The 24,574-nt window shown below is 43.1% G+C and overlaps 1 protein-coding gene across 1 annotated transcript in view; it reads right to left on the bottom strand.

The window, feature by feature from the left end:
* CMC1 (C-X9-C motif containing 1) overlaps window positions 1-13,610 on the bottom strand; it is a 68,354-nt gene extending 54,744 nt beyond the window's left edge. The window contains exon 1 of the mRNA XM_083188683.1: window positions 13,459-13,610. Within this exon, the coding sequence (XP_083044809.1) occupies window positions 13,459-13,480 (22 nt within the window). The 5' untranslated portion in view covers window positions 13,481-13,610. The remainder of the gene's footprint in view (window positions 1-13,458) is intronic.
* Between the last annotated feature and the right edge of the window lie 10,964 nt (window positions 13,611-24,574).

Genomic DNA, 24,574 nt, shown 5'->3' on the forward strand with positions numbered 1-24,574 from the left:
AAATCTGTTACAAAAAGTGCAGATATCAAAGAAGGCAAAAGAGGATCTGCGGTGGTGGTTGAGTCCAAGAAGAATATCAAAAGGCAGGTCATTCATAACAGGCGAACAGGTCGTAGTTACAACCGATGCCAGCCAATCAGGTTGGGGAGCGGTTTGCCAAGGGCAAGCAATGCAAGGAGAATGGAACAAGCATTACAGCCAGCTTCACTCCAACCTAAGAGAAATGTATGCAGTGTATCTAGCATGCCAGAACTTCAGCGACCGGTTATACAAAAAAGAAGTAATAATCAGGTCAGACAACAAGTCGGTGGTAGCATATATCTGCAAGCAAGGAGGAACGAGGAGCAGGAGTATGATGAAGGCCGTGGAGGAATTGCTGCAATGGGCAGAACTACACGTAAAGAGCATCACGGCAGTATTCATAGCAGGAGAACAAAATCAGGCAGCGGACGCTTTGAGCAGAAGGGCAATAAAAGCAGGAGAATGGGAGCTGTCCCAGGAAGTGTTTCAACTCATAGTGCAAAAATGGGGATGTCCAGCTATAGACCTCATGGCCACAAGAGCCAATGCCAAGGTACCCACCTTCATGTCGAGGCACTGGGAGGCAGGAGCAAGTCAGGTGGATGCTCTGACGGCGCAGTGGAACACAGGCCTAGCGTATGTTTTCCCTCCGTTTCCGGTAATATCGAGGTTGCTCAACAAAATACAAAAAGAGGAAGCAACGGTGATAACAATATTACCTTTCTGGCCGAGGAGAGCGTGGTTTCAGAAGGTAGTGAGAATGGCGGTGGACGTTCCTTGGAAGATTCCAGACAGAGAAGACCTGTTAAGACAGGGGAACTACACGAGACCACAACCAGACAACTGGGGTCTGATGGCATGGCTACTGAGACCAGAACACTGGTAGAAAAGGGCTTTTCTCAGAAAGTAATAAATACGCTGCTTAAGGCAAGGAAGATGAATACATCAGCTACATACTATAAGATTTGGAAAACTTACATTCAGTTTTGCGAGGTAGGGCATAGAAACCCTAGGTCGATACCCACAATTCTGGACTTCCTGCAGACAGGGCTAGAAAAAAAGCTGTCAGCCAGCTCATTAAGAGTGCAGATTTCAGCACTAGGAGCCATGCTGGATACAAAAATATCAGAGGACAAATATGTAAGGAGGTTCGTGCAGGCGCTAAGAAGGATAAGGCCGCAATTTCATAACCCCATGGCTCCGTGGGACTTGAATCTAGTACTGAACGTACTAACGGAAGAGCCTTTTGAGCCACTGCAGGAAATACCTATAAAAAAGTTAACGATGAAGGTTGTTTTTCTGGTCGCAATTACATCGGCCAGGAGAGTATCAGAGCTGCAGGCGCTCTGGGCAGAGGAACCATTTCTCAACTTCTTTCAGGATAAGGTGGTGTTGAGAACTAACCCGAATTTCCTCCCGAAAGTAGTGTCCCAGTTTCATATCAACCAAGAAATAGTGCTGCCAGCTTTCTGTGCTAACCCAGGGAATGAGAAAGAAAGAAGGCTACATACGCTGGACGTAAAGAGAGCATTGATAATTTATCTTCAAAGAGTGGAAGGTTGGAGGAAGTCAAAGAGGCTCTTCTTAGTAACAGAAGGAAAAAATAAAGGATTAGGTGCATCGAAGGCTACACTAGCAAGGTGGCTGAAAGAGTGCATAGCTGAAGCCTATAAGATAAGGAAGATAGAGGTGCCTAAAGGAATTAAGGCCCATTCGACAAGAGCCGTAGCAGCATCATGGGCAGAAAAAGGTGCGGCCTCAATAGAGGAGCTTTGTAAAGCAGCATGCTGGGCTTCGGCGCACACGTTTTCAAAACATTACAGAGTAGACGTAGGAGCCTCCAGTGACGCGAAACTGGGCAGGAAAATCCTGAGTGCTGTAATATAAAAATAAAAAAAAAAAAAAAAAAGAGAAAGAAGGAGAATAAAGGGGTGAAGACAACCTCGTATCCTTTGAAGTGCTAATTATTATTTCTGTTTTTCTTTTTTCCCTCCCTACTGTGTTATTGCTATGGTATTACCCATATGTGGCTGCCATGGGGAGGTAGAGGAAAGTACGGATTATTACCTGTTAGTACGCTTTCCTCTACTCCACCATGGCAGCAGTTTCCCACCCTTAATATTATTTAAAAAATGATCGGAAGCTATATAATCGAGACACAGAGCACTAAAGGGGCGGACCTTATATAGGAGGCCGTGTCTAGGGGAGGTTTTTTGGCTGTTGTGTTTCCCTTTCCAGATATCTACCTAATTGGAGGAAAACCCATATGTGGCTGCCATGGTGGAGTAGAGGAAAGCGTACTAACAGGTAATAATCCGTACTATATATATATATATATATATATATATATATATATATATATATATTAGATAGATAGATAGATGTTGCGAGACCCCCTGGCTGAGGGTAACCCACAAGATAGCAAAAAAAGAGGACTTCACAAACAAAGTTTTGGGGTCTGCAACCCCATCTTCAGGTATAAAACACAACGCAAGATCTGGCACTCTAGCATAACGCTCTGTGCGGCAAAACAATAGAAGGCGGTACTGTGAGACATTTTAAGTGGTGAAATTAAAACGGTTTTACTAACCATTTCTGGGTCATCTTTCCCTCCTTCAGGATACAAATCAATCTTTGTATCATAAAGAAGGGGGAACACGCCCCTGAAACGTTGACTAAAACCATTTTGATTTCACCACTTAATGTCTCCGAGTACCGCCTTCTATTGTTTTGCTGATTTTGTATCTTTAAAAATGATGTGAGTTTTACACTTGTGGGGAATATATAGTTGCAATAAAAAGTATGTGAACCTTTTGAAATAACCTGGATTTCTGCATAAAATGGTCATAAAATGTGTTCTGATCTCCATCTAAAAGAGTGTACAGTACACACAGGTTTTTGATTCGATTTAGCTAATAGAAGCAAAATCGAATCATAAGACTCTTTCGATCGTTTCGATGCCAGCTCCCATTTTCTCTATATCGAAGAGAAAAAGAGACTGTACAGGTAAGGAAATATCGAATTTGATCCAGTAAACACTGTGCCTTTAATGCAAATCGAAATAGACATCTAATGCAAAAGTGCAGCTCGAATGTGATATCGAACAGAAAGCAGAGGCCAAATCAAAAGGGGGTGGATTTGGGGAAGTTAAAAGTAAATCAATGCGTGTGTACACACCATCAGTCACAACAATAGACAAACACATTCTGCTTAAACTAATACCACACAAACAATTATATGTTCTCATGGTTTTATTGAACACACCATGTTAATATTCACAGCGCATCCTAAAGGGTTCACATACTTTTTCTTGCAACTGTATGTAACAGTGTTATCTAATTGTGGGGGCACTCGTCCGCAGCTATATTCTGGTTATGCAAGTGCTGGGCATATGGATTTAAATAAATTATTGTATACATCTATAAAACACACACGTAAAGTAGAGAATATGTATTACTTAGATTTGAGTTAATATTTTCTTTTGATTTTGTTTGCAGGAGCTTTCGCATCAATGTAGCAACAAAGACAAATTGAAATACTAATTACTGAAGAAACACCTCTGATATGTATGTATACATATTACAAGTTTTAAAATGTGGAAAACAACAAGACCATAAACCAATTAGTAATACCCCTTTCAGACATACGCGAAAATCCCGGGTTTTTTCACATGAACGCGCCCTAACCCGGGACTAGTGTATGTCTGAAAGGGTATACCCGGGATTTCACTCTACTGAGCACCTGCAATTGACCAGGGTTTTTCCCGGTATTTAACTCCCGGGTATAGTACCCGGCTTATGTCTGAATGGGTTTACCCGGGTTTTTCAGTTTTAAACATGTGATGTTGCTTTTTTTTGCTGCCGGGGCGTGTCCCATTTTAATGATGATACACTGAAATGCTTGAAAAGCCTGGCTTATGTGTGAAAGGGGTATACCCGGGTATTTCCCGGGTTTGAGGTGTAGTGTGAAAGGGGGTCTGTTACTAAAATCCTGGGAGTGACCTGGGTTGAAAATCCTGGGTAAACCTGGCCAAAATCCCGGGTAGTATGTCTAAAAGGGGTATAAGTAGATTTTTTGAATCCCATGCATATCAGTAGGATTTCTGCAGCACCAATATTAGGAAGCAGTGATAAGCTGCTACAATAGCGAATATAAAATACTGAGATATGTAATGCCAATATATCATACTTGCCTACCTGACCCTCTCTCCATGAGGGAGAAAATGCTCTGCTCCTGGACTTCCCTGGTAATGTATGATTACCATCACCTGTGGGGAGCTACATAATTGATAAGAAAGGTGTTTCACCACAGGTGATGGCAATCATACATTACTAGTGTTACCGCTAGGCTGTTTGCGCCCTGCCCGTCTCGCAGCGCCCCGCTAAAACAGCCTCACGGGGAAGCCCAGGCTTCCCCGGCCTGGCGCTTCCCCGGCAGCACAGTGTATTCGGAGGGGCCGGGCCCGCCCCCTTTGATGACTGTGGCGGCCGGGCCCGCCCCCTTTGATGACAATGGCGGCCCAAGCACGCCTCTTTCATTACGGCGGCGGCCCGGGCACACCCCCTTCATGACGTCGGTGGCCCGGGCACGCCCCTTTCATGACGTCGGCGGCCCGGGCACGCCCCCAGCTGTGACGTCGGTCCGCCCGGTCCGCCCCCCAGCGCCCTGCCCGGTGTCACTCCTAGAGTGAACACTACATTACCAAGAAAGTCCAGGTACATAGCATTTTCTCCCTCATGGAGAGGGTCAGGTAGGCAAGTATACAATATATTTTTATCATCTGGAAAGCAGTCAGAAAGCCAGCATTCGTAATGTACAGAGTAATGCCGCTGGCATAATTCAGCTACTATGCTGATTAAACCATTTTAATCATACAGCTGTTGTAGCTTTAAACATGATGATTATACACAAATATATCTGCAGATGAAACATACCAAAACCTATTTCATCATTGTAAAATGGGTGGTTAAACTACGTCTTGGATCCGGTAACCAAAAACTATTAAGGCCAGCGCACTGATTTTCTATTGTGCATAGGCCATGGGACATACATTGCTACATTGTGCCATCAGTAGCTAAATAGAGATATTTAGCTATTTAGATATATGAGGAGCCTGAGGAAGAGACCCATGTCTCGAAACATGTTGTTCCTGGACTAGTGCTTTCACCCCCAGAGAAGTAGGTAAGTGTAAGATTGGAGGCCCACACAGGTTCCAGGTCCAGACCCTTGGACACCGGGGTGTTGGCTCCAATATTGACACTGCCCGCATCCTGGATTTTATTATTATCTTTTATTATCTTGTATTGTGGAATAAAAACCGTTTGACCTGAATCCCTTGGAAAAGATACCTTTTTATGTGTTGCACAGCTGACCTCATCGTGAGTGCGGGTATGCTACCCAAATCTAAAGATACCTTGATAAGTGTATAAGGGGGAGATTCTCTAAGCGAAAAATGCGATAAAAAGCCCGTTATCTGGGTTTTTACCGCATTTTGGGATGCTGTAAGCATCCCCCGCCACGGTAACCGTGGCGGGGGGCATCGCCAGAAAAATCTGGCGATGCCCCATAGAAGCCAATGGGCTTCTACCGCAACCCTCCGCCGCGCCGACCCCCCGCATCGCCCCATCACCTGTGTCCGGGCAGCACAGAGATGTGCTGCCCGGACCTGTGACCTCCTCCCTGCACTGATCTTCTTCCGGGTGCAGGGAGGAGGAGAGCCCGGCGCAGCAGCAGCGCTGGGTGCGTGAGGGAGGGGGGAGCCGCCAGGACCTGCTGGGACCCGGCGACTCTCACCGCAAAGGACAGCTCTTAACGCAAGAGCTGTCCTTTGCCTTAATTATCGCATATGTTACAACATATGCAATAATTATAAATGCGATGGGCGGCAAAGGGGGGCGGAGATTCTTAGAGAATCTCCCCCTAAAGCTGTTTTTTCAAGTGGGTTGGGTACGCATTTAAGTAAACCCAACTCTGAGAAAACATTATAAAGTTTCCTTAAATATCGTTGTAAACGAATCTACACATTGGATCGTGTATATGTTTTTGTCTCCCCACTTTATATATCAACTGAGGAGCCATACAAACGACCACTCCTGAAAAAAAGAAAGGAAATGGACTGAAAGGGGAGTATACACATATTTTTTCCTAACCTGACAATTAAGTCTATAAAGTAGAATAATCCACCCATACACATTATAAAAGAACCCAAGTAGAAACCTTCAAAGTCCGTGAGGAAAGCGCCTATATCCCGAGTATACCTTCAAAAAATCAAATGGAGATATGTACTGCAAAGCTAGCCAGGACTAATGGGGCCTACACATGGGGCGATTTCAGGTCATTTTCTAAGCGATCTGACTAGATTGCTTAGAAAATCCCCCTACATCGCTTCATTTGTATGGGCCATAGCGATAGGAAGGTGCGGCCCCACACGTCGCTATCACCCGGCGATTAAGATCCAGCATGCTGGATGAATCTAGTTAGATCACCAGCCAGAGAACACTGGCCCCGACAGATCGCTCAGAACAATCTCTACATGTAATGGCCTCATAAGGGATATTATGTCACCAGTGGCGGCTCCAAAAGGAGGGGCTGCAGCAGTACAAACTTCAAAAAAAAGGGGAGTCACACCAACAGCAAGCTAGTCAGTTTGGAATTGCAGTTACTGTGCCTTCCATTTGAATTTTGAACTGCACTGTACCCCCTCCTCTGGTGATACCACTGTATAATCACAGTGGTAAATGCAACAAACACTGCATGCTTTTGAAACAAAATGAACATAGACATCAAGGCGATTTGGTCCGATTTCGGCCAATCGGGCCATTAAATCGGACCAAATTGCCTCTTCCTGACATGCCGTCGGGTCCGATGCGCGGTCCCGTGCGCATCGGACCCGACCAGGTGGTCGGACCGGCAGGCAGTCCGACCACCCGTTCCTCCAGGGGGCGGGAAGCAGGGACGCATGCGATCCATCACAATCGCATCTACATTGTTCCCTCAATGGAATGAACATATCAAAGTACAGTAATTTTGTCTACCTGAAATGACCCATGCGGACCTGGCAGAATTGACATCATAATCGGAAGTACACAAAATGCACCTCAGAAAAAGGCGCCTATTGCTTAGTCCGCAGAGTTGGTCATATCAGCCGATATTCATACTCAATACAGGTCCATGTATGGCTAGTGTTAATAAATAATTAAGTTGCAATAACAACGTATAAAAGTTCACATGCCTTCCCATTTAAAACAAGACTAAATGAAATAGTGTTTCAGCAGCCACATTACAATAGTTTCAGTAGTAGAAATTCACAAGCACTAAACCGTTCAAAAATTACTACTGACTGTCACAAGTCAATATTGGGCACCTATAGGTCGAACACCTGCAAGTCTTCTGCCTCCGTGGCACGTTTCTTTATTGTGGTCAGTGTGGAACTTGTTTTGAGCAGACACGCTCTTATTACATTCTGCCCATGATTGACCGCTCCCTCCAAACTGTGTCCTGTCCCTGTAAGTGCAAGTAGTCGTAACCACAAAATGTAATTCCGAGAGCTTAGGCAAAGACGTGGATGGATTTTAGGTAGAGAATGCACATTAGGAAAAAACACAATTTGCAATCATTTTTTTTAATTTACCGTATGTCCAATTCTACAAGAGCCCCAAAATGAGCATAATGAGACACATACACGGAAAGTCCAGCAACTGGCTATTCTCAGCTTGCAGAGGGACTTTACAGAACTTCTCATGCTACTACTCTCACAGCTGGCAGAGACGCTGGGGTGTATTCAATGCTGTGGGCGAGCGGCGACAACGAGCAGGGCTTCCTGCTCGCTGTCACCACTCACCCTGTCAGTATTCAACGCACCCCCCTCATATGCCAATTTCCCCTTGCTACGTTTTTTGAGCGAGGGGGAATTGGCGTATGTGGCTCCAGAAGCAGCAAGACTCGCGGCTAAATACAGCGGGTTCGCTGCATTAGCCGCGGGTCTCGCCGTTTGGGGGAATCCTCGCTGTTCTGTGACGGCGAGGATTTACCCAGAACGTTGAATAGGGCGAACGGCTGGTGAGGGAGTTAAACAGTGAGGATCGCTGGTTTTCTGCAATCCTCGCTGTTTAACCCCCTCGCCGGCCGCATTGAATACCTGCCAGAGAGTCCTTACAGCAATTCAATGAAAAGAGAAATGTTACAGTTAAGATATTCAACAGATAATAAAGACTTCATTAACACATAACCGAGTCTATCTAGCTTAGCTACACGGTGACCCAGATCCATTAATTTACACGAAGTGTGGCGGCAGCACAACTCTTCTAATGTAAGGTTGTTCAGATCCATATGTATGCAGAAATGTATTTATTGCAAAACTACAAAACTGTTAGGGAAAATTATAGATGGAATTAGTTACTAGTAAAAAGTGTTGATTAGAGCTTGAAAACACTAATCATAATTTATTCATGAGGCAACTTCAAAATAGTGGGCAACTTCAAAAATGGGCTCAGAAGGGTCTTTTACACTCAGGGTGGAGCGGGTATGTGGCTGCAGAGGGAAATGCAGTAGGTGGGACAGCATTCCATATGGATGGGCATGGATGATCAGCGTACATTACAAGCTAGTAAGCACGCTATCCTGGCTTTATGGAAAAGCAGATACAGATACATCCCAATCAGCACAAATGTACTGTATGCAAACATCGTTCATTTCCTATTTCCATAGTCATCGGAGAAACGTTTTGCTTATTGTACAGTATCAATTAGGCTATTTACAATATCATTTGGATTCCTATAACCACTATTATATTCTAAGTGGTAAATTTACTAAAGTGTGAGTTTTTAGAAGAGATATTGCCAAACGCAACTGATCAGATTCTACTTGTCTAGGACTTCCTAGAGCGGTGGTCAGGGAACAGGGGCCAATTACCCCAAATTGGATAAAAATTACATTTCTGATCGCCACAGTGCCAAAACAGTCAGGCATGCATATGTATCTATATGCATGTCTGGCTGTGTCTTGCCAGCGCGACCATCCATTCCCCCAGGAATATAATTTGGTACTTGTTTCCTAGCACGGCGCCCATCGCATACCATGCCATAACGTATGCGATGCGATATTTGGGTAAATGCCCAGAATGTACAATTAAATATCGCATAGCATCGCATACCAGCAAATGGCATGCAATTCGATGGGATTTTCAATTGTACAAACACCCTGATGGGTGCAATGTTAAATGCACCCCATTGTCAATGCCACCCCCACTATCAACGCCAACCCAAAGCGTGGTGAGCGCAGCGAGCCCGCGAGGGGCGGCGGTACGCGTCCTCCGACCTTTTCATACCCCCACTATCCACATCGGCGTGGAGTTATTCTTATATAGTGTGGCAAGCGCAGCGAGCCACCAAGCCCGAAGCGTGGCGAGCGGCCGCGGAATACATGTTAAATAATCCGCGTCCCCTCGCAGGGCTCGCCACACTATCTAAAATCAACTCCACGCCGACGTGGATAGTGGGGGTATGAAAAGGTCGGAGGACGCGTACCGCTGCGCTCGCCACGCTTCGGCTTGGCGTTGATAGTGGGAGTGGCGTTGACAATGGGGGTGCATTTAACATTGTAAGCACTCATCGGGGTCCTTGTACACTTAAAAATTGCATCGCATGCCGCTATATTGCATGCGATGCGATGGAAATCGGGGGCGCCGTGCTAGGAAACAAGTACCTATAATTTAATTGCATATAGTATCTAACTATAGGGGGAAATTTACTAGGATGAGAGAATTAGAAAGTGAGAGATTTGGTAGGAAGTCTCCAGTTTTTTTTAAACGGCAATCATTTAAACTTCAAAATCAAACTCGTTTTGTAGTGTAAATAATTGCTGCTTTAAAAAAAACCTGGAGAATTCTTACCAATTCTCTCACTTTCTTTATCGCTTATCCTATTACATTTCACCCTCTATATAGAATCTATATGCATGCCGGGCTGTGTGTGTGTTACAGTACTGTAGTGTACAAAGACCTGACGCAGTGCATGATGATGATCATTATCATAATCATCAACATCAATGGCTGCCAGGCTGTGTACCGTACTAGCAGGATAGATCATCAATTCCTGGGGGGACAGTGTATATTACTTGTATAATTATGTCCTTCCTTTCAAATCAAGAAGGTAACGCTGGCGTATCTACAGTAAATATATTTTGGGGTAAAAGGTAAAAAAAAGTTCCCTGACCTCTGTTCTGGAGGATAATAGCTAAAATCTAATTGGTTGTTATGGGCAACATTTCTGTCTTCTAAAAATTCACACCTTAGTAAGTTTACCCCCTAAAAGTCTGTCCTGTAGCAGATCATAATATACAGAGATATTTCTATATTTTGCAGTATACTTATTGGTTAATGCAGTGATAGACAACAGGTGACCAAACGCTTTTTAACCCTGGTAATCCTCCCAGACTTTTCAGAAGCTTTTGTCCCAATTGATCATACTCTAGAAGTCATCATTTACATGGCCTCCACCCACCAGCAGCATCTATATACCCTTCCCACATCTGCGTCCCCCACCCGCACCTGGCCCTCACAGATATGCAGCACTCCTCAACTCACTGCCCCATCTGCGGCAACCTCCCACCTGCCATTCTCACACCCCCAGCACCTGTGGACACCCTCCACCATCCACAGGCCACCTGTGCACCCACCCCTTCACCACACGCATCACATTTCACACCATCCGCTGTCGTAAAGAGTTAGAATACCCAATGGTCTGAAATTTAGAACAGCATGGTTTACGCTGCTTTATATATCTGCCCCAAACACTTGGTCCAAGCTACCAGCTTTCTGAGAAATGTGTGCAAGCCCGTATCACATCTAACAATACTAGGTTCTCCCCTGCAGCCAATGGGGGAAATTTACTAAGCTAAATTCGTAAAAAAAATAATTGTATTTTTATAGTCAAATACGATTTTTTTGGGGCGTATTCGTATTTTTGTCATTTACTATGCCAAAAATAAGATTATTCGTATTGATGGGACATTCGTATTTGTATTTACAAATACAAATGAATACACCATCGATAGAATACAACTAGGAATCACCATTCAAAAGAATGGTGATTCCTAATTTACTAATATTAGTTATATTTTCAATATGGCCGGTAATTAGCGCGATACGCCCACTAATTGCCCGCCAAATACACCTGGAAAATACACTTCATTTTACTGGTGTACTTGGCTTCAGCCTGCACGGATCAGTCAGGTCCCACGCCGTTTTTTTTATTTATTTTCTTTCAATTTTTTTTTTTTTTACACACTGCAGTTTGCACGGATCTGACTGATCCGCGCAGACTGCATATAGGAATTCATATTATCGGCCGTATATACGGCTGCTAATATGAATGGATACGCCATAAGGTATTTGGATTTCAATATAGATAGTTCAAAATACTACTAATAAATTGTGCAAATGTTAATTTTTTTTTTTAAATATGTAGATCACTTCTTGTGCATTTAAATATTATTCTATTATTATGACCTCATTGAGTGATTTAAAATTTTTAAGCAACATTTGTAAATGAAAGAAGCTTTGTGGACGATTTGTCAATGTGATGCCACCCTAACCTGTGAGAAAAAAGTGTGAGACTGGCTAGTTTCACCAAACATATAATCTGGTTTTCTCCTGTGGCGACATTTGATAAAACGGGTTTGAATAATAACCTGTTCTATTTACCTGGGAATAGAACACTGGCAGCTTCCAGGGTCAAACTCAGGAAGAACATGAGAAGCCTGTGATGTAAACCTGTGACTCCATTCACCCATACCTCCCAACATGACCCTCTCCAGGATGGACACAATTCTCTATTCCTCGACTTCCATCTTAATTTAGGATACCCTGTTCAACACAGGTGAGGGTTATGTGACAAGAAAGGTGTTTCAACACAGGTGATGGCAATCATTAAGGGGGAAGTCCAGGAATAGAGCAGTGTGTCTGTCCTGGAGAGGGTAATGTTAGGAGGTATGGTTCACCCAACTCGATTAATGCTAAAGGCCTGTGGAGAGCCCTGTCACTGCCACTTACAGATCATGGCATCTCCAGCAAGAAGAGCTGGTGCTAACCAGGGTCCAGCTTGTGCTGTGGCATGGCTTGAAAATATTTTTAATTACCCATGTTGTTGGTGGTAAAGGGGTATTAGAGATTGCCATGTTGCAGGCACACAGAAGGCATATACGTTAAATGCATGTATAAGCCAATGGCAGAGTGAGAGCTTATATAAGTATTGTTATCCTAACCATACATTAAACCAGGCCACTTAAGAATTATTAGTTGCTGATTACAACCAGCTGAAATGCATGCATGAAGTTGTCCAGCCAAGCCACAGAACCGGTGTAATAATGGGTACACACCTACAGATATGTCTGTCCAATCAGTCTGGTGGGAACACAATTCTGATCTCATATGACATTCATCCATTTGCTCCCAAACACTGGAAAATGGATAAAAATGATTGTTCGGATAAATATGTTAAATCAAATGGCTTTAACCATTTGGTCTGAATGACCATTGTCTGTTTACGGCAGGGCTGGGCAACACCGGTCCTCCAGGTGTTGATGAACTACACATCCCAGCATGCCTTGCATCCGTTTTAAGCATGGCCACATAGCAAAACTAATGCAAAGCATCCTGGAATGTGTAGTTCATTAACATCTGGAGGGCCGGTGTTGCCCAGCCCTGGTTTACGGTATTTGGAAGCAAATGTTCGATTCTTACAATGTTCCATACATTACCAGATTTTTGTTCCCACCAGATGGATTGAACACATAGAATAGATCTTTAGGTGTGTATCCAGCTTAACTCATGAGTGTGCAGGTTTGAAGGATAGTATGGTAGGCCTGTGTATAATAACATTCACGATAACTGGGTTGCCTACCTGACCCTCTCCTTCAGGGAAAAAATGCTCTGTTCCTGGACTTCCCTGGTAATGTATGATTGCGTTCACCTGTGTGGAGCTAGGTAATTGATAAGAAATGTGTTTCACCACAGGTGATAGCAATCATACATTACCAGGAAAGCCCAGGAACAGAGCATTTTCTCCATGAAAGAGAGGGTCAGGTAGGCAACCCTGGTATAAATCCATAGTTTTCCGCTTATTCAAAGAAAACCTGCAATATAACTTACTAATATTAGAATAATAATTTGTATACTACATTACAAGCTGTCTGCATGGCAATAAAATATTAAATACGTCTCTATTCTGAGCTACAGTATAATATACACATTATAGGCTGTTGTACATGCAGTAGATTATACATTGCTTATACAGACTGCATATTGAGGGGACGCTACTGTGGACATCCAGCCCTGCAAGCTGTGTAACCCATACATGTACAAGACTACGAGGAAGCATGATGAGCGGTTTATAATGTGCAGCCGGGTACAGGTGTGCGCTGCATGCAGAGCGGGCTTACCGCCATCTGTGCTAGGATCCATGGCAGGGAATGGATGTTATACGTGCGGTACACCACCCCGGTTATGCACATAGTGACCTTCCCGGGGTCGTGACTCGGACGCTCCTCCCCCTGCTGCTACTGTTGGGACATGTACTTCCGGGTCAAACGTGCCGGGTACTGGCTGGCCAGGACGGGCATGATGTTTGTGTGTGCGGCTGTACCTTAAAGGGGAGAAACAGAGGCTGGGGCTCTGCTTTACCAGTGTGCCGGACAGAACTGCGTGCTGACATGTGTGTGCATTGTATGCAGCAGCCACCCTCCCCTCTGCCGGGGAATGGGCTCTGTGTATGGAAGTTCTGTGTATAGACATAGTAGAATCCGAGCAGCCAGGGCTGTGTAATCAGTGAGTTCATTGTAGTTATAAAACCATACACGAGGGGCGCATGCAGGGCTGGCAAGTGGCAACTGAAATCTTTTATGCCAGTACTTTATATAATCCCCCCAACCCTCTTGACATCCTTCCCCTGCTTGTTCCACTATCACAAGATACAGGTTGAACATCTGGAAATACCAGGTGCCAAGGGGAGGTTAGGATTCGGGTGGGTATTCAATGTAGAAGGTACTGTGGTGGGGACGGTAACCACCTTCCTTGACCCACCTCATCATGATTTTTTTTTTTTTTTATAAACCTTTGCTTCAATTCTATTCTTGATTTTGCACTCCATAATGCCATTTACACTTTGTCACTCACCATAATGCCCATTACACATTATGCCTCATACCGTGATAACCATTACACATTATGCCACACACACCGAGATGCCCATTACATATAATGCAACCCATCGTGATGCCCATTACATATTACACACACTGTAATTGTTATTACATATAATGCCACATAAGTGCCGCTTACCCACATGTTAGTTTGCTAGGCATTTCTTAACCAATGGATTCATGCTCAATGCCAGGGCCTTCATGTCACAGGGAAGTGACTGTGAAAGCCCAGACTTGATTAACTACCTTACACACAGCTGGGACGTGGGGGGTTATCCTGTTTCACTCGAGAAGGCACAATCACTCTGTAAAGGACAAAACCATATGCACTGCAGGTGGGGCTGATGTAACATGTGCAGAGAGAGTTAGATTTGGGTGAGGGTGTACTTCTAACTGATATCTATATTGCAGTGTAAAAATAAAGCAGCCAGTATTTACCCTGCAGAGAGACAATAAAACAACCAAATCTAAAGCCCCGTACACACGGGGGGATATATCGCTGAGCGATATATCGTCGCTGATGAAAAAGATTCTGCCGGTGGAGCCCGGCAGTGGAAATCAGCTGGTTGCAAGAGCATGTTCCTGCGACCAGCGTTCACTACAGGGGAGAAAATGGGAGCGCGCACCCGGCGATATATCGCCGGTGCACACTCCCTTCGTGGGCAATATGGTTGCTCAGCGACCATATTGCCCGCGATATTAGACAGAATCGCCCCTGTGTGTACACAGCCTAACTGTCTCTGCACATGTTACATCAGCCCCACCTGGAGTGCATAAGGTTTTGTCCATTACAGAGTGATTGTGCCTTTCCGAGTAACAATAAAATACCCAAATCTAACTATCTCTGCACATGTTACATCAGCCCCACCTGCAGTGCTTATGTTTTTGTCCATTACAGAGTGATTATGCCTTTCCGAGTGAATCAGAATAACCCTCTTTATTTGATTAACTGCCTTACACACAGCTGGGTCAGGAGTGTAGAGAACCTGGCGTCTGCAGTGGGACAGTCTTCCCACACATATAAGTCAAACATACTATATATGGATATTAATGTGACAAAATAGATTCAATTTGTATAAAAACACCTATTGTTAGCAGATGAAACATACAGTATACGGCTTCTAGACTGCAAAAAAATATAACATATGAGTAACATTTCAACATTTTGGGGTACTTTAATGTGACCCCTTCCCCAAGATGACAAACATATTTACAGTATAGTACTACTCACCCTCAATCAAAGACACCAAAACCATCCAGTAGTGCCTGACGGTGTCACAAGCGTGGTGCAGTGGTCCTATCATCCCCACGGCCCAGAGATGCACAGAACGCCAGATAATGCCTTATCCGGCGTCAATCTAAACCAATTCAATGTGTGTGGCCACTTCTACATCAAATGCGATCTCATCACAATCCTCACGCCAGCATCCCATCGTTATGACAACCTACTACAACAGTGCGCAACCCGCCATGTACCCCCATGTACACAAGACATAAAATATACATAAAAATCAAACATAAACAAATCACATGAAGCAGAATTATTATAGAGATCAATGGAGGCCAAGATTTTCTTTCAAGTTTCTGGGGGCCAACGTTCCCAACCAGTAAATCCACTGGGATTACCAATGCTATAATTTTAACGATCTATCACCAACCCTAAGTGAAGGGGGATGTGATCGATTATAATGTACTGGAGCATCGATACAGAGTGTCCTGCTTCAAAAAAGTGTCGTGCCACAGGTTGATTCCTTATCTTTGGCCTGTTTAATAGCAGATCTGTGAAGTGCCATGTCGGTTTTGCCAACATAACTCCGCGCACATGGATATATTACATAACAGATATATTACAAACAGTGTAGTACTCGTCACTCGGTGACTAATAAAAAAAAACTTTTTACCACTCCTTAAGTTTGCACACAGGATTACAACTTGCCGTACATTTGGACTCCATCCATTTGGGACTACCATATTGAGGACAGTGCAGGTCACACCCTTACCCCGATTTGGGGTCACTCTCCCTACTTGAGATCTGGTTTTAAAGCCAATTCCTTTATTTTATTTTTATATTCATAATTTTATATGCAGTGCTGTATATTTATGCATGTGATTATATGCAACTATATGCATTTTTTTAAGTGTCCTATGAATATTATTTTTAATATTAAATATACATATTTTAAGATTTGATTCACTCATTATTAAGTACGAGCGCTGCTTCTTTTTGTATTTCTTCTTGTTAAAAAATGTCTTCTTGATAACTTTGGCTACATTGCATGCCTTTCACATCTGTACGTACCACCCAATCCCTGATATTCCTCCTACACTTGTAGCACGGCATAATTTTGTTTTGTTTCAATGCAGGATCAACCTGAGCCATAGGCCACCACTGTTTGGCACACTTTCGGATCTCACTATTCTGTATGTTAAAGGGATAAACCCAGGGTAAGCGATCACCACAATTCTTCGAAACCTTGCTATCCATCAGCTCATCACGTGTAATTCTCATAGCCCTAACGTTGGCTTTACCAAGGATCCCGCTGTCATATCCACGAGCAGAAAATTGTCCCGCCATTAAGTCAATCTGTCTTTCTGCCTCAATCTCATTGCTACAGATGCGCCAAGCCCGTAAAAACTGCGAGTGGGGCAATCTGTATTTTTTTGGGTGGAAACTTTGAGAATGTAGCTGTGAATTAAGGCCCGTAACCTTGCTATACAGTGAAGTGGAAATTACACCATCCTGTAATTTCACTGCAACGTTAAGAAAATTCACACACTGATCATCCATACTGTACTTGAATTTAATTGGACTATTCAACATATTATGTCCTTCAACAAACTCAATAAGCTGTTCTGAATTATCCTTCTATATAAGAAATAGATCATCGATATACTTGGCGCATGGGACAGTCTTGATGCACACATCCAGGATATTGATAAAGATGGGTAGCTCCTCCTGCAGCCTATATGCATTGGCTTACGATGAGGCCACATTGGACCCCATCACACAACCGGAAAACTGCAGGAAGTCGCTACCATCATTCAAAAAATAGTTTTGTATGAGAATCATGTTGATTATCTCAAGAAACAAGGATACTGATGGATCCTTCTATAGGGGATTAATCGTAATCAAACCCTTCACTGCCCCTAAAACATTTGCATTGGACATAATAGTATATAGCACTGGTTCCCAAACTTTTTTCAGTCTAAGGCACCCTTTGGGTCTCCATTACTGTTTCAAGGCACCCTTAAGCCAAAATAAGTACAGAACTGTCCCTTTTTTAAAACCGTTTGGTTAAACCAATGTTAAAATTATTATTAACTTGTTTGTAAAAATAATAATCATAAATCCAACAAAAAAAATATTTTTTTTTAATTTGGTGTATTTCAAAGAACAATTGACAACACTCGTTAACAGAAATAACATCAAACAAAATAAACAACAATATGTGGCGGTTATTAAAGTGTGTTTAAAAACTACAACACTTATTTATTAATGGGATATGTGAGCCTGTTTTCAACCCTTGGGATCAGCTTGGACACTGCCACCCTTATATCCTGTTCCACATTGATTTTTATTACAGCAATTGCTGAAAACCCATATATGTTGTTGCAAAAGGAACAATGATTTGCTGTGATTTAGCACTGAGCATCGGATATATATCTTTAATGGATATCCAAAACTCTTCAAGTCCCATGCTGCTGAATTTGCTTTCAAGGTCTTGTCACAGGACAGCTCGATGAGTTTTTCTTCTTCTACAGAAGTAAATTCTGTTGGGCCCTAATACTGAATGAATCTTGGATCCATACAAACTTTTCCATATTTTTCAGGAAAATATTTTTCAAACCAGTCACTGAGGTTTTTTAGGTGCTGCTCAAAAACTCATTTAAGTTCATGTGTCAAACAAATATCATTGGATGTAACAAACTGATGCAACATGGGCAAATGGTCATTGTAACAGTCTTTTTTTAATTTTCTTCTACAAAGACATTTTTTTTCCTGAATGCTGATACCTTCTCTGAGAGTTTAAGAATTTGGGTGTTGTTTCCCTGCAGTGAGAGATTCAGTGCATTCAGTTTAAGTGCATCAAATATATCACATACTGTAGGTAGGCTAACTTGGTCAAAAAAACAGTATACAAGTAGTTATTGGCACACTCATGTTCTTCTTCTTCTACAAAATATGAGTAGAGTTCCAGATGTAATCTAAAAACACAAGAAAGTATATTGCCACGGGAGAGACATGGTGAGCTGCAGTAGTATATCAAAGATGTGTGCTCAGAGCCCATATGCTCACACATTTTTCTAAAAACCTTTCCTTCTGTGGCCGAGTTTTTATAAAGTTCACAACTTTCAACACACTTTCTATGGCTGCATTCAGTGGATCACTCAGAGTAAGTCTAGACTTACTTAGCGCTGCTAAGGTGGTGGGGGTGACCTTTCCTCCCAACGGCCAGGGAACACCTGCGTTTTGTGGGGAAATCCCCCAAAAATGCATGGTTACAGACGCAAGGTGTCAATTATTTTGATGGCTGTCTACATATGGACATCTTTCTCTTGCACACAGTGCGGTCATTCGATTCGCTCATGCTGCAAATTTGCAGCACAGCGAACCGGTGTGAATTGGGCCCCAAGACCTCCCCCCAGTTACAAGCCAGACTTTTTCCTCATATGCACTTTTTATAGCAGGCACCCCAGCCCTATAGCACCCTACCATGCAGCAATGCAGCACTTTCTTGGTGGTACTGATAGCGCGCGCTGTTCGGTGTGGCCACGTGGCATGAGGGGGTGAGCTAGAGTAGCTACATGACAATGTGAGTGGTCATGTTAAGCCACACACTGTAATGTCCATTATACAAACAGAATATTTATTCTTTAAAATGCACTCACAAACAAGAAGTAGATATTCTGTTTGTGTTCAGAAGTATTGCACCAATTTTTTTCTGTATTTGTCTCCAACCATCCCTTATAAAACCTCCGGTTTGGGGGTGTTTTGAGATCTCTTCTGTTTCAGGTCCACCAAACCTGTTTCTATGGACCCCTGATTTCCTGGATACCCATGTATTAGGTCATGTATATTTCTTTTCCACCTCTATTGTGTGGTGTGTTGTATATGGAATTGGAGATTGCACTATTGGTTACATAATACATTACCTCGCATGATAATTTTTTGTTGGCGATTGACAAAGCTCCAGCTGCACATCTTCTATTTTGCGCTATAATTTAGAAATAATATTTTCCTTTTAGCCTCAATATAACCATGACTGCCCCTGATGCAAGGTTGTAACATTGCATCAAGGTATACTGAGAAACCCTGAAACAATTATTTCCTCACCACTATAATTGGCAACCTGGTTGTAATTCAAGTTGTTTATGCACCTTTGGGAGTGTATAAAGAATTACTATCTGGGGCTCCACATGTATTCATGCATCAGAGCTTGGCTAATGAGCCTTGTGTCTACAGCCTATTCTGTTTTAAAAATGATGGTGAGGTCACTAGTTAGTCTACGTTATACCTGTGTGTCTGCGAGCTGTCTCTGCGAGCTGTCTCTTAGTCTCTGCTTTATATTGTACAAGATCCTGTATCACTATTGCCCCACCTTTATCGGCGGGGCAAATAATGATGTTGTTGTAGCAGGACAAATCCTGCAAAGCCCTGAATTCATCACGGGACAAATTACAATTGTTACTATTTTGTATAGGACACAATTTATTATAATCACCACAACTATCATGATCAAGCATCTGTCCGAATTACCTAACCCCTTCCCGACACATGACGTATATATACGTCATGTGTCGGTTGCGGGGGAATCAAGCCAGCTCACGGAGTGAGCTGGCTTGAAAGAGAGCAGGTAATGGCTGTATATTACAGCCAGGCACCTGCTCTCACGGCCACGAGCGGCGAGTTCGCCGATCGTGGCCGTTTAACCCTTTAAGCACCGCGGGCAAAGCGCCCGCAGTGCTTAAATAGCTGATCGGAGGGGGGGCGCCCCCCTCCGGCGCCGATCGGGGCCCCCCGCGGCGAGATCGGAGGGTGCCGATCGGTTGCCATGGTAGCCAGGGGTCTAATGTAGACCCCTGTGCTGGCCGTGTCAGTATTCCTATTACATCCTGCCTGAGGCAGGATGTAATAGAAAGTGCTGAAAATCACTATGTTCAGCCATAGAGCTCTATGGCTGAACCTAGTACAGGCGATCGCGCCCCCTAGTGGTCAAGTACACTAGGGGGCCTTGTAGTAAAAGTAAAAAAAAAAAAAAAAATAAGTTTAACCCCTTCCCGACATTTGACGTACATTTACGTCATGGCCGGGATGTACTTCCCGACACATGGCATAAATGTACGTCATGACTTTAAACTGTCACTGCGTCTAGAGACGCAGTGACAGAGGGACGATGTCTGCTGTCCCTGCCGCCCCCCCGTCGGCGATCGCTGTGATTGGCTGTTCAGTGTGAACAGCCATTCACAGCGTTTTCCTGTGTTACCAGCGAATCAGACGCTCGGTAACACAGGTGTCAATCACCGCCGGGCGTCAGGGGGCATGAGGGGGTCATCGGTGACGATGACACCTCACCCCACCCTCACCCCACCTGCCCCCAAGGCTGTGATTGGTCCGTGGGACCCACGGACCAATCACAGCCAAGGCGCGACATTTAAACTACCGGTGACTGCGCTGCAGACGCCATTCCGGTCTGGAATAGCGTGCAGAGCAGTCACCGTGCCTATCTGCCGTGATACTGACCTGATCCTTGCTAATACTTACCTGATCCTTGCAAATACCTTACCTGATCACCTGATCACTGCTTGTAGCGTGCTGGACGCTTCCTGGATCTGACTTCTTGGGACTTCCTGCTGCTGCTGCAGTGTGATAGAGAGAGAGAGAGATAGAGAGATAGTGACAGAGAGAGCTATATTTTGTGTCTGCTACCCCCCCTTTTTGGGGGTGCAGGTTTTTTTTATATATAAATAACTGTCAGTGCTGCTGCTGCAGTGTCATAGAGTGATAGATAGTGAGAGATAGTGAGAGATAGAGAGATTTGTGTCTGCTACCCCCCCTTTTTGGGGGTGCAGGTTTTTTTTTTATATATATAACTGTCAGTGCTGCTGCTGCAGTGTCATAGAGTGATAGATAGTGATAGATAGAGAGATAGAGAGAGATAGTGACAGAGAGTGATAGAGAGTGTATATTTTGTGTCTGCTACCACCCCTTTTTGGGAGTGCAGGTTTTTTTTTATACATATAACTGTCAGTGCTGCTGCTGCAGTGTCCTAGAGTGATAGATAGTGATAGATAGTGATAGTGAGAGATAGAGAGAGATAGTGACAGAGAGTGATAGAGAGTGTATATTTTGTGTCTGCTACCCCCCCTTTTGTGCTGATCAGTATATCTGTGCTGATCAGCAACTTTTTGGGGGCGCAGGGTTTTTTTTTTTATATATACCTGTCAGTTGCTGCCAGTTGCACTGTCAGTTGCACCAAAGGTTGTGCACCTGCTGCCCCTCACTGGTAATCAGTGTCGCATCACTGATCACCTTTTTTTTTTTGAGAGTGCTGTGGGGTCTTTTTTTAATTTTTTTTTACACACACTGTGATTTTGTGGGTGTCCTGTGGCCACTGTGCGCTGATCAGTGACGTACATCACTGATCAGCTTTTTCGGCACAGGGTTGATCTATTTTTTTTTTTTTTTTATCAAATTCCTGTTGCCTTTGAGCGCTGTTCAGTGACGGACGTTACTGACCAACATCTGTGCTCAATTTTTGGCGCAGGACCTTTTTTTTTTTTTTTTTTTAACCCCTTCAATTTTTTTTTTTTTTATTGGGATCAAATTCCTGTATAAAGTATTTTTTTTTTTCTGCACTACATACACACTACACACTACATACCCCCCGGGTTGAAATAAAGTTTGTACCCCCCCTACACTATACACGTGTTGAAACATTTCACTACCAGTAACACAAAAATAAAAATGGCATCCCAAATGTCATCCCAAATGTCATCCCAGTCATCCAGAAGAATGTATTCAGCGGAGGAGGCATATGCCATGATTGCCTCTGACTCTGACACAGCCAGTGATGCAAGCGGGGAATTTGAAGGATTTGTCTTAAGCTCCTCTTCCTCCTCTGGTGATGAGGGACCCCCTCAAAGACGCCCCCGTAGAGCAGCTGAGACCCCCCCCCCAATAATTGATCTCGTATGGACCCCACCACCAGACAATTTTGAGCCCCAGGTTCCTGAGTTTTTGGCCATGCCAGGAATCCAATTTGATTCCACAGGTCTCAGAGAAATTGACTTTTTCAAATTATTTTTCTCTGATGATTTTATAAATTTAATGGTGGACCAAACTAATTTATATGCCCAGCAGTTTATTGCTCAAAACCCCACGTCATCATTTGCTAGGTGGACCCCTGTAGATGCAGTAGAGATGATGACGTTTTGGGGTCTGGTGTTTCATATGGGCATAGTAAAAAAGCCAGAAATTAGGCAATATTGGAGTACAGATGTTCTGTACAGCACCCCACTTTACCGTATGGCCATGACCCGGACTCGTTTTGAGTTAATCCTTAAATTTTTGCATTACAACGATAATGCACAGTGCCCACCCAGAGATGATCCCACCTTTGACCGGCTATTCAAAGTCAGGCCGGTCATTGATCATTTCAGTGCCAAATTTGCAGAGATGTACATCCCTGAAAAATTTATTTGTATTGACGAGTCCCTTATACATTTTAAAGGAAGGGTTAAATTCCGCCAGTACCTTCCCAGTAAGAGGGCAAGGTATGGCATAAAAATGTATAAGCTGTGTGAAAGCACCTCAGGGTACACCCACAGGTTTAGGGTATACAGTTATGCCCAAGTACATCGTGGCTGCGTTGCGCATAAAGTGCGCCATGCAAATCGCGCATGGATCGCGCCTGCTCCTTGCGCTATAGTCCCGTTATAGATCGCGTTATAACTTAACGTAATCTTGTAAATGTAACCTGCACTTACACTCATTGACCACCAGATGTCACTTTTCCCAAACAGTACAGCGCATGCGTAAAAATCTCTTCTACAAAACAGTGGCCACCACGACTTTTCACTACGGATTTTGTCCTTACTTTACGGACAGAGTGTTTGTATTTACTCGCAGAAGCAGCTACGTACGGTCATTTATGTAATTGGTACAGAAGCCATGCTAACCTTTGCTATTGCTGGATGACTACTTAAAACATTATTTGAGGACCTACAGTATCATACTTTACACTACGGATTTTGTCCTTACTTTACGGACAGAGTTATTTTATTTTATTCGCAGCCGCAGTGACGTACTGTATGGTCATGAACTGTATGTGATTGGTGCAGAAGCCATGCTAACCTTTACTTTTTTTTTAAATGCACTATTTTTTTTTTTTTTTCATTTTTTTATCAATAAAGTAATTTGGTGCTTTGCAAATTCCTTTTGCACAAAAAAAATAACAATGGCAGGCTGCAATGTACATGATACAGTTATTGTCGTTACATACTGTAAGATACAGAGAACGTTTTTTTTCTCGCGAGTAAATTTTCCACTTCAGGTAAAAGTCCTTAATTTAGGGAAAGAGTACTTACTTTAAGGAAAGAGTTCTTGGATTAAATTTGCAGGAGGAGATATCAGTTATACATGTTGTTGGTACAGATTGCTACTGCATAAATATGGAATCCATGCTAACCTTTACTAATGCTGGAAACTTTCACATGGTATATTATTTACGGAGGTGTAAATCATTATGCTGTACTGCGCCATGAAAACAGCGCAATCTACTGGGCATGTCTCATGCTTGACTATACAGTATATTGTACACCAATGGAGCAGCTGAGATCACAGGTTTCTGTGGCCTAGCGGTTAAAGACACAGTTACTGTATACTGCTAGCAGCAATACTGGTTCGATCCACAGTGTGGTACAGGTTTTTTTTTTAAACGTACTACTTTTTTTTTTTTTAAATCAATAAAGTAATTTGGTGCTTTGCAAATTCCTTTTGCACAAAAAAAATAACAATGGCAGGCTGCAATTTACATGATACAGTTATTGTCGTTACATACTGTAAGTTACAAAGAACATTTTTATTTTCGCAAGAGAAAATTTTCCACTTCAGGTAAAAATCCTTAATTTAGGGAAAGAGTACTTACTTTACAGAAAGAGTTCTTGGATTAAATTCGCAGGAGGAGATATGATCAGATATACATGTCATTGGTACAGATTGCTACTGTATAAATATGGAATCCATGCTAACCTTTACTTTTTTTTTAAATGCACTATTTTTTTTTTTTTAAATCAATAAAGTAATTTGGTGCTTTGCAAATTCCTTTTGCACAAAAAAATTAACAATGGCAGGCTG

The sequence above is a fragment of the Crinia signifera genome, chromosome 5 (genome assembly GCF_055691185.1).
Source record: "Crinia signifera chromosome 5, ASM5569118v1, whole genome shotgun sequence".
NCBI lineage: Eukaryota > Metazoa > Chordata > Amphibia > Anura > Myobatrachidae > Crinia > Crinia signifera.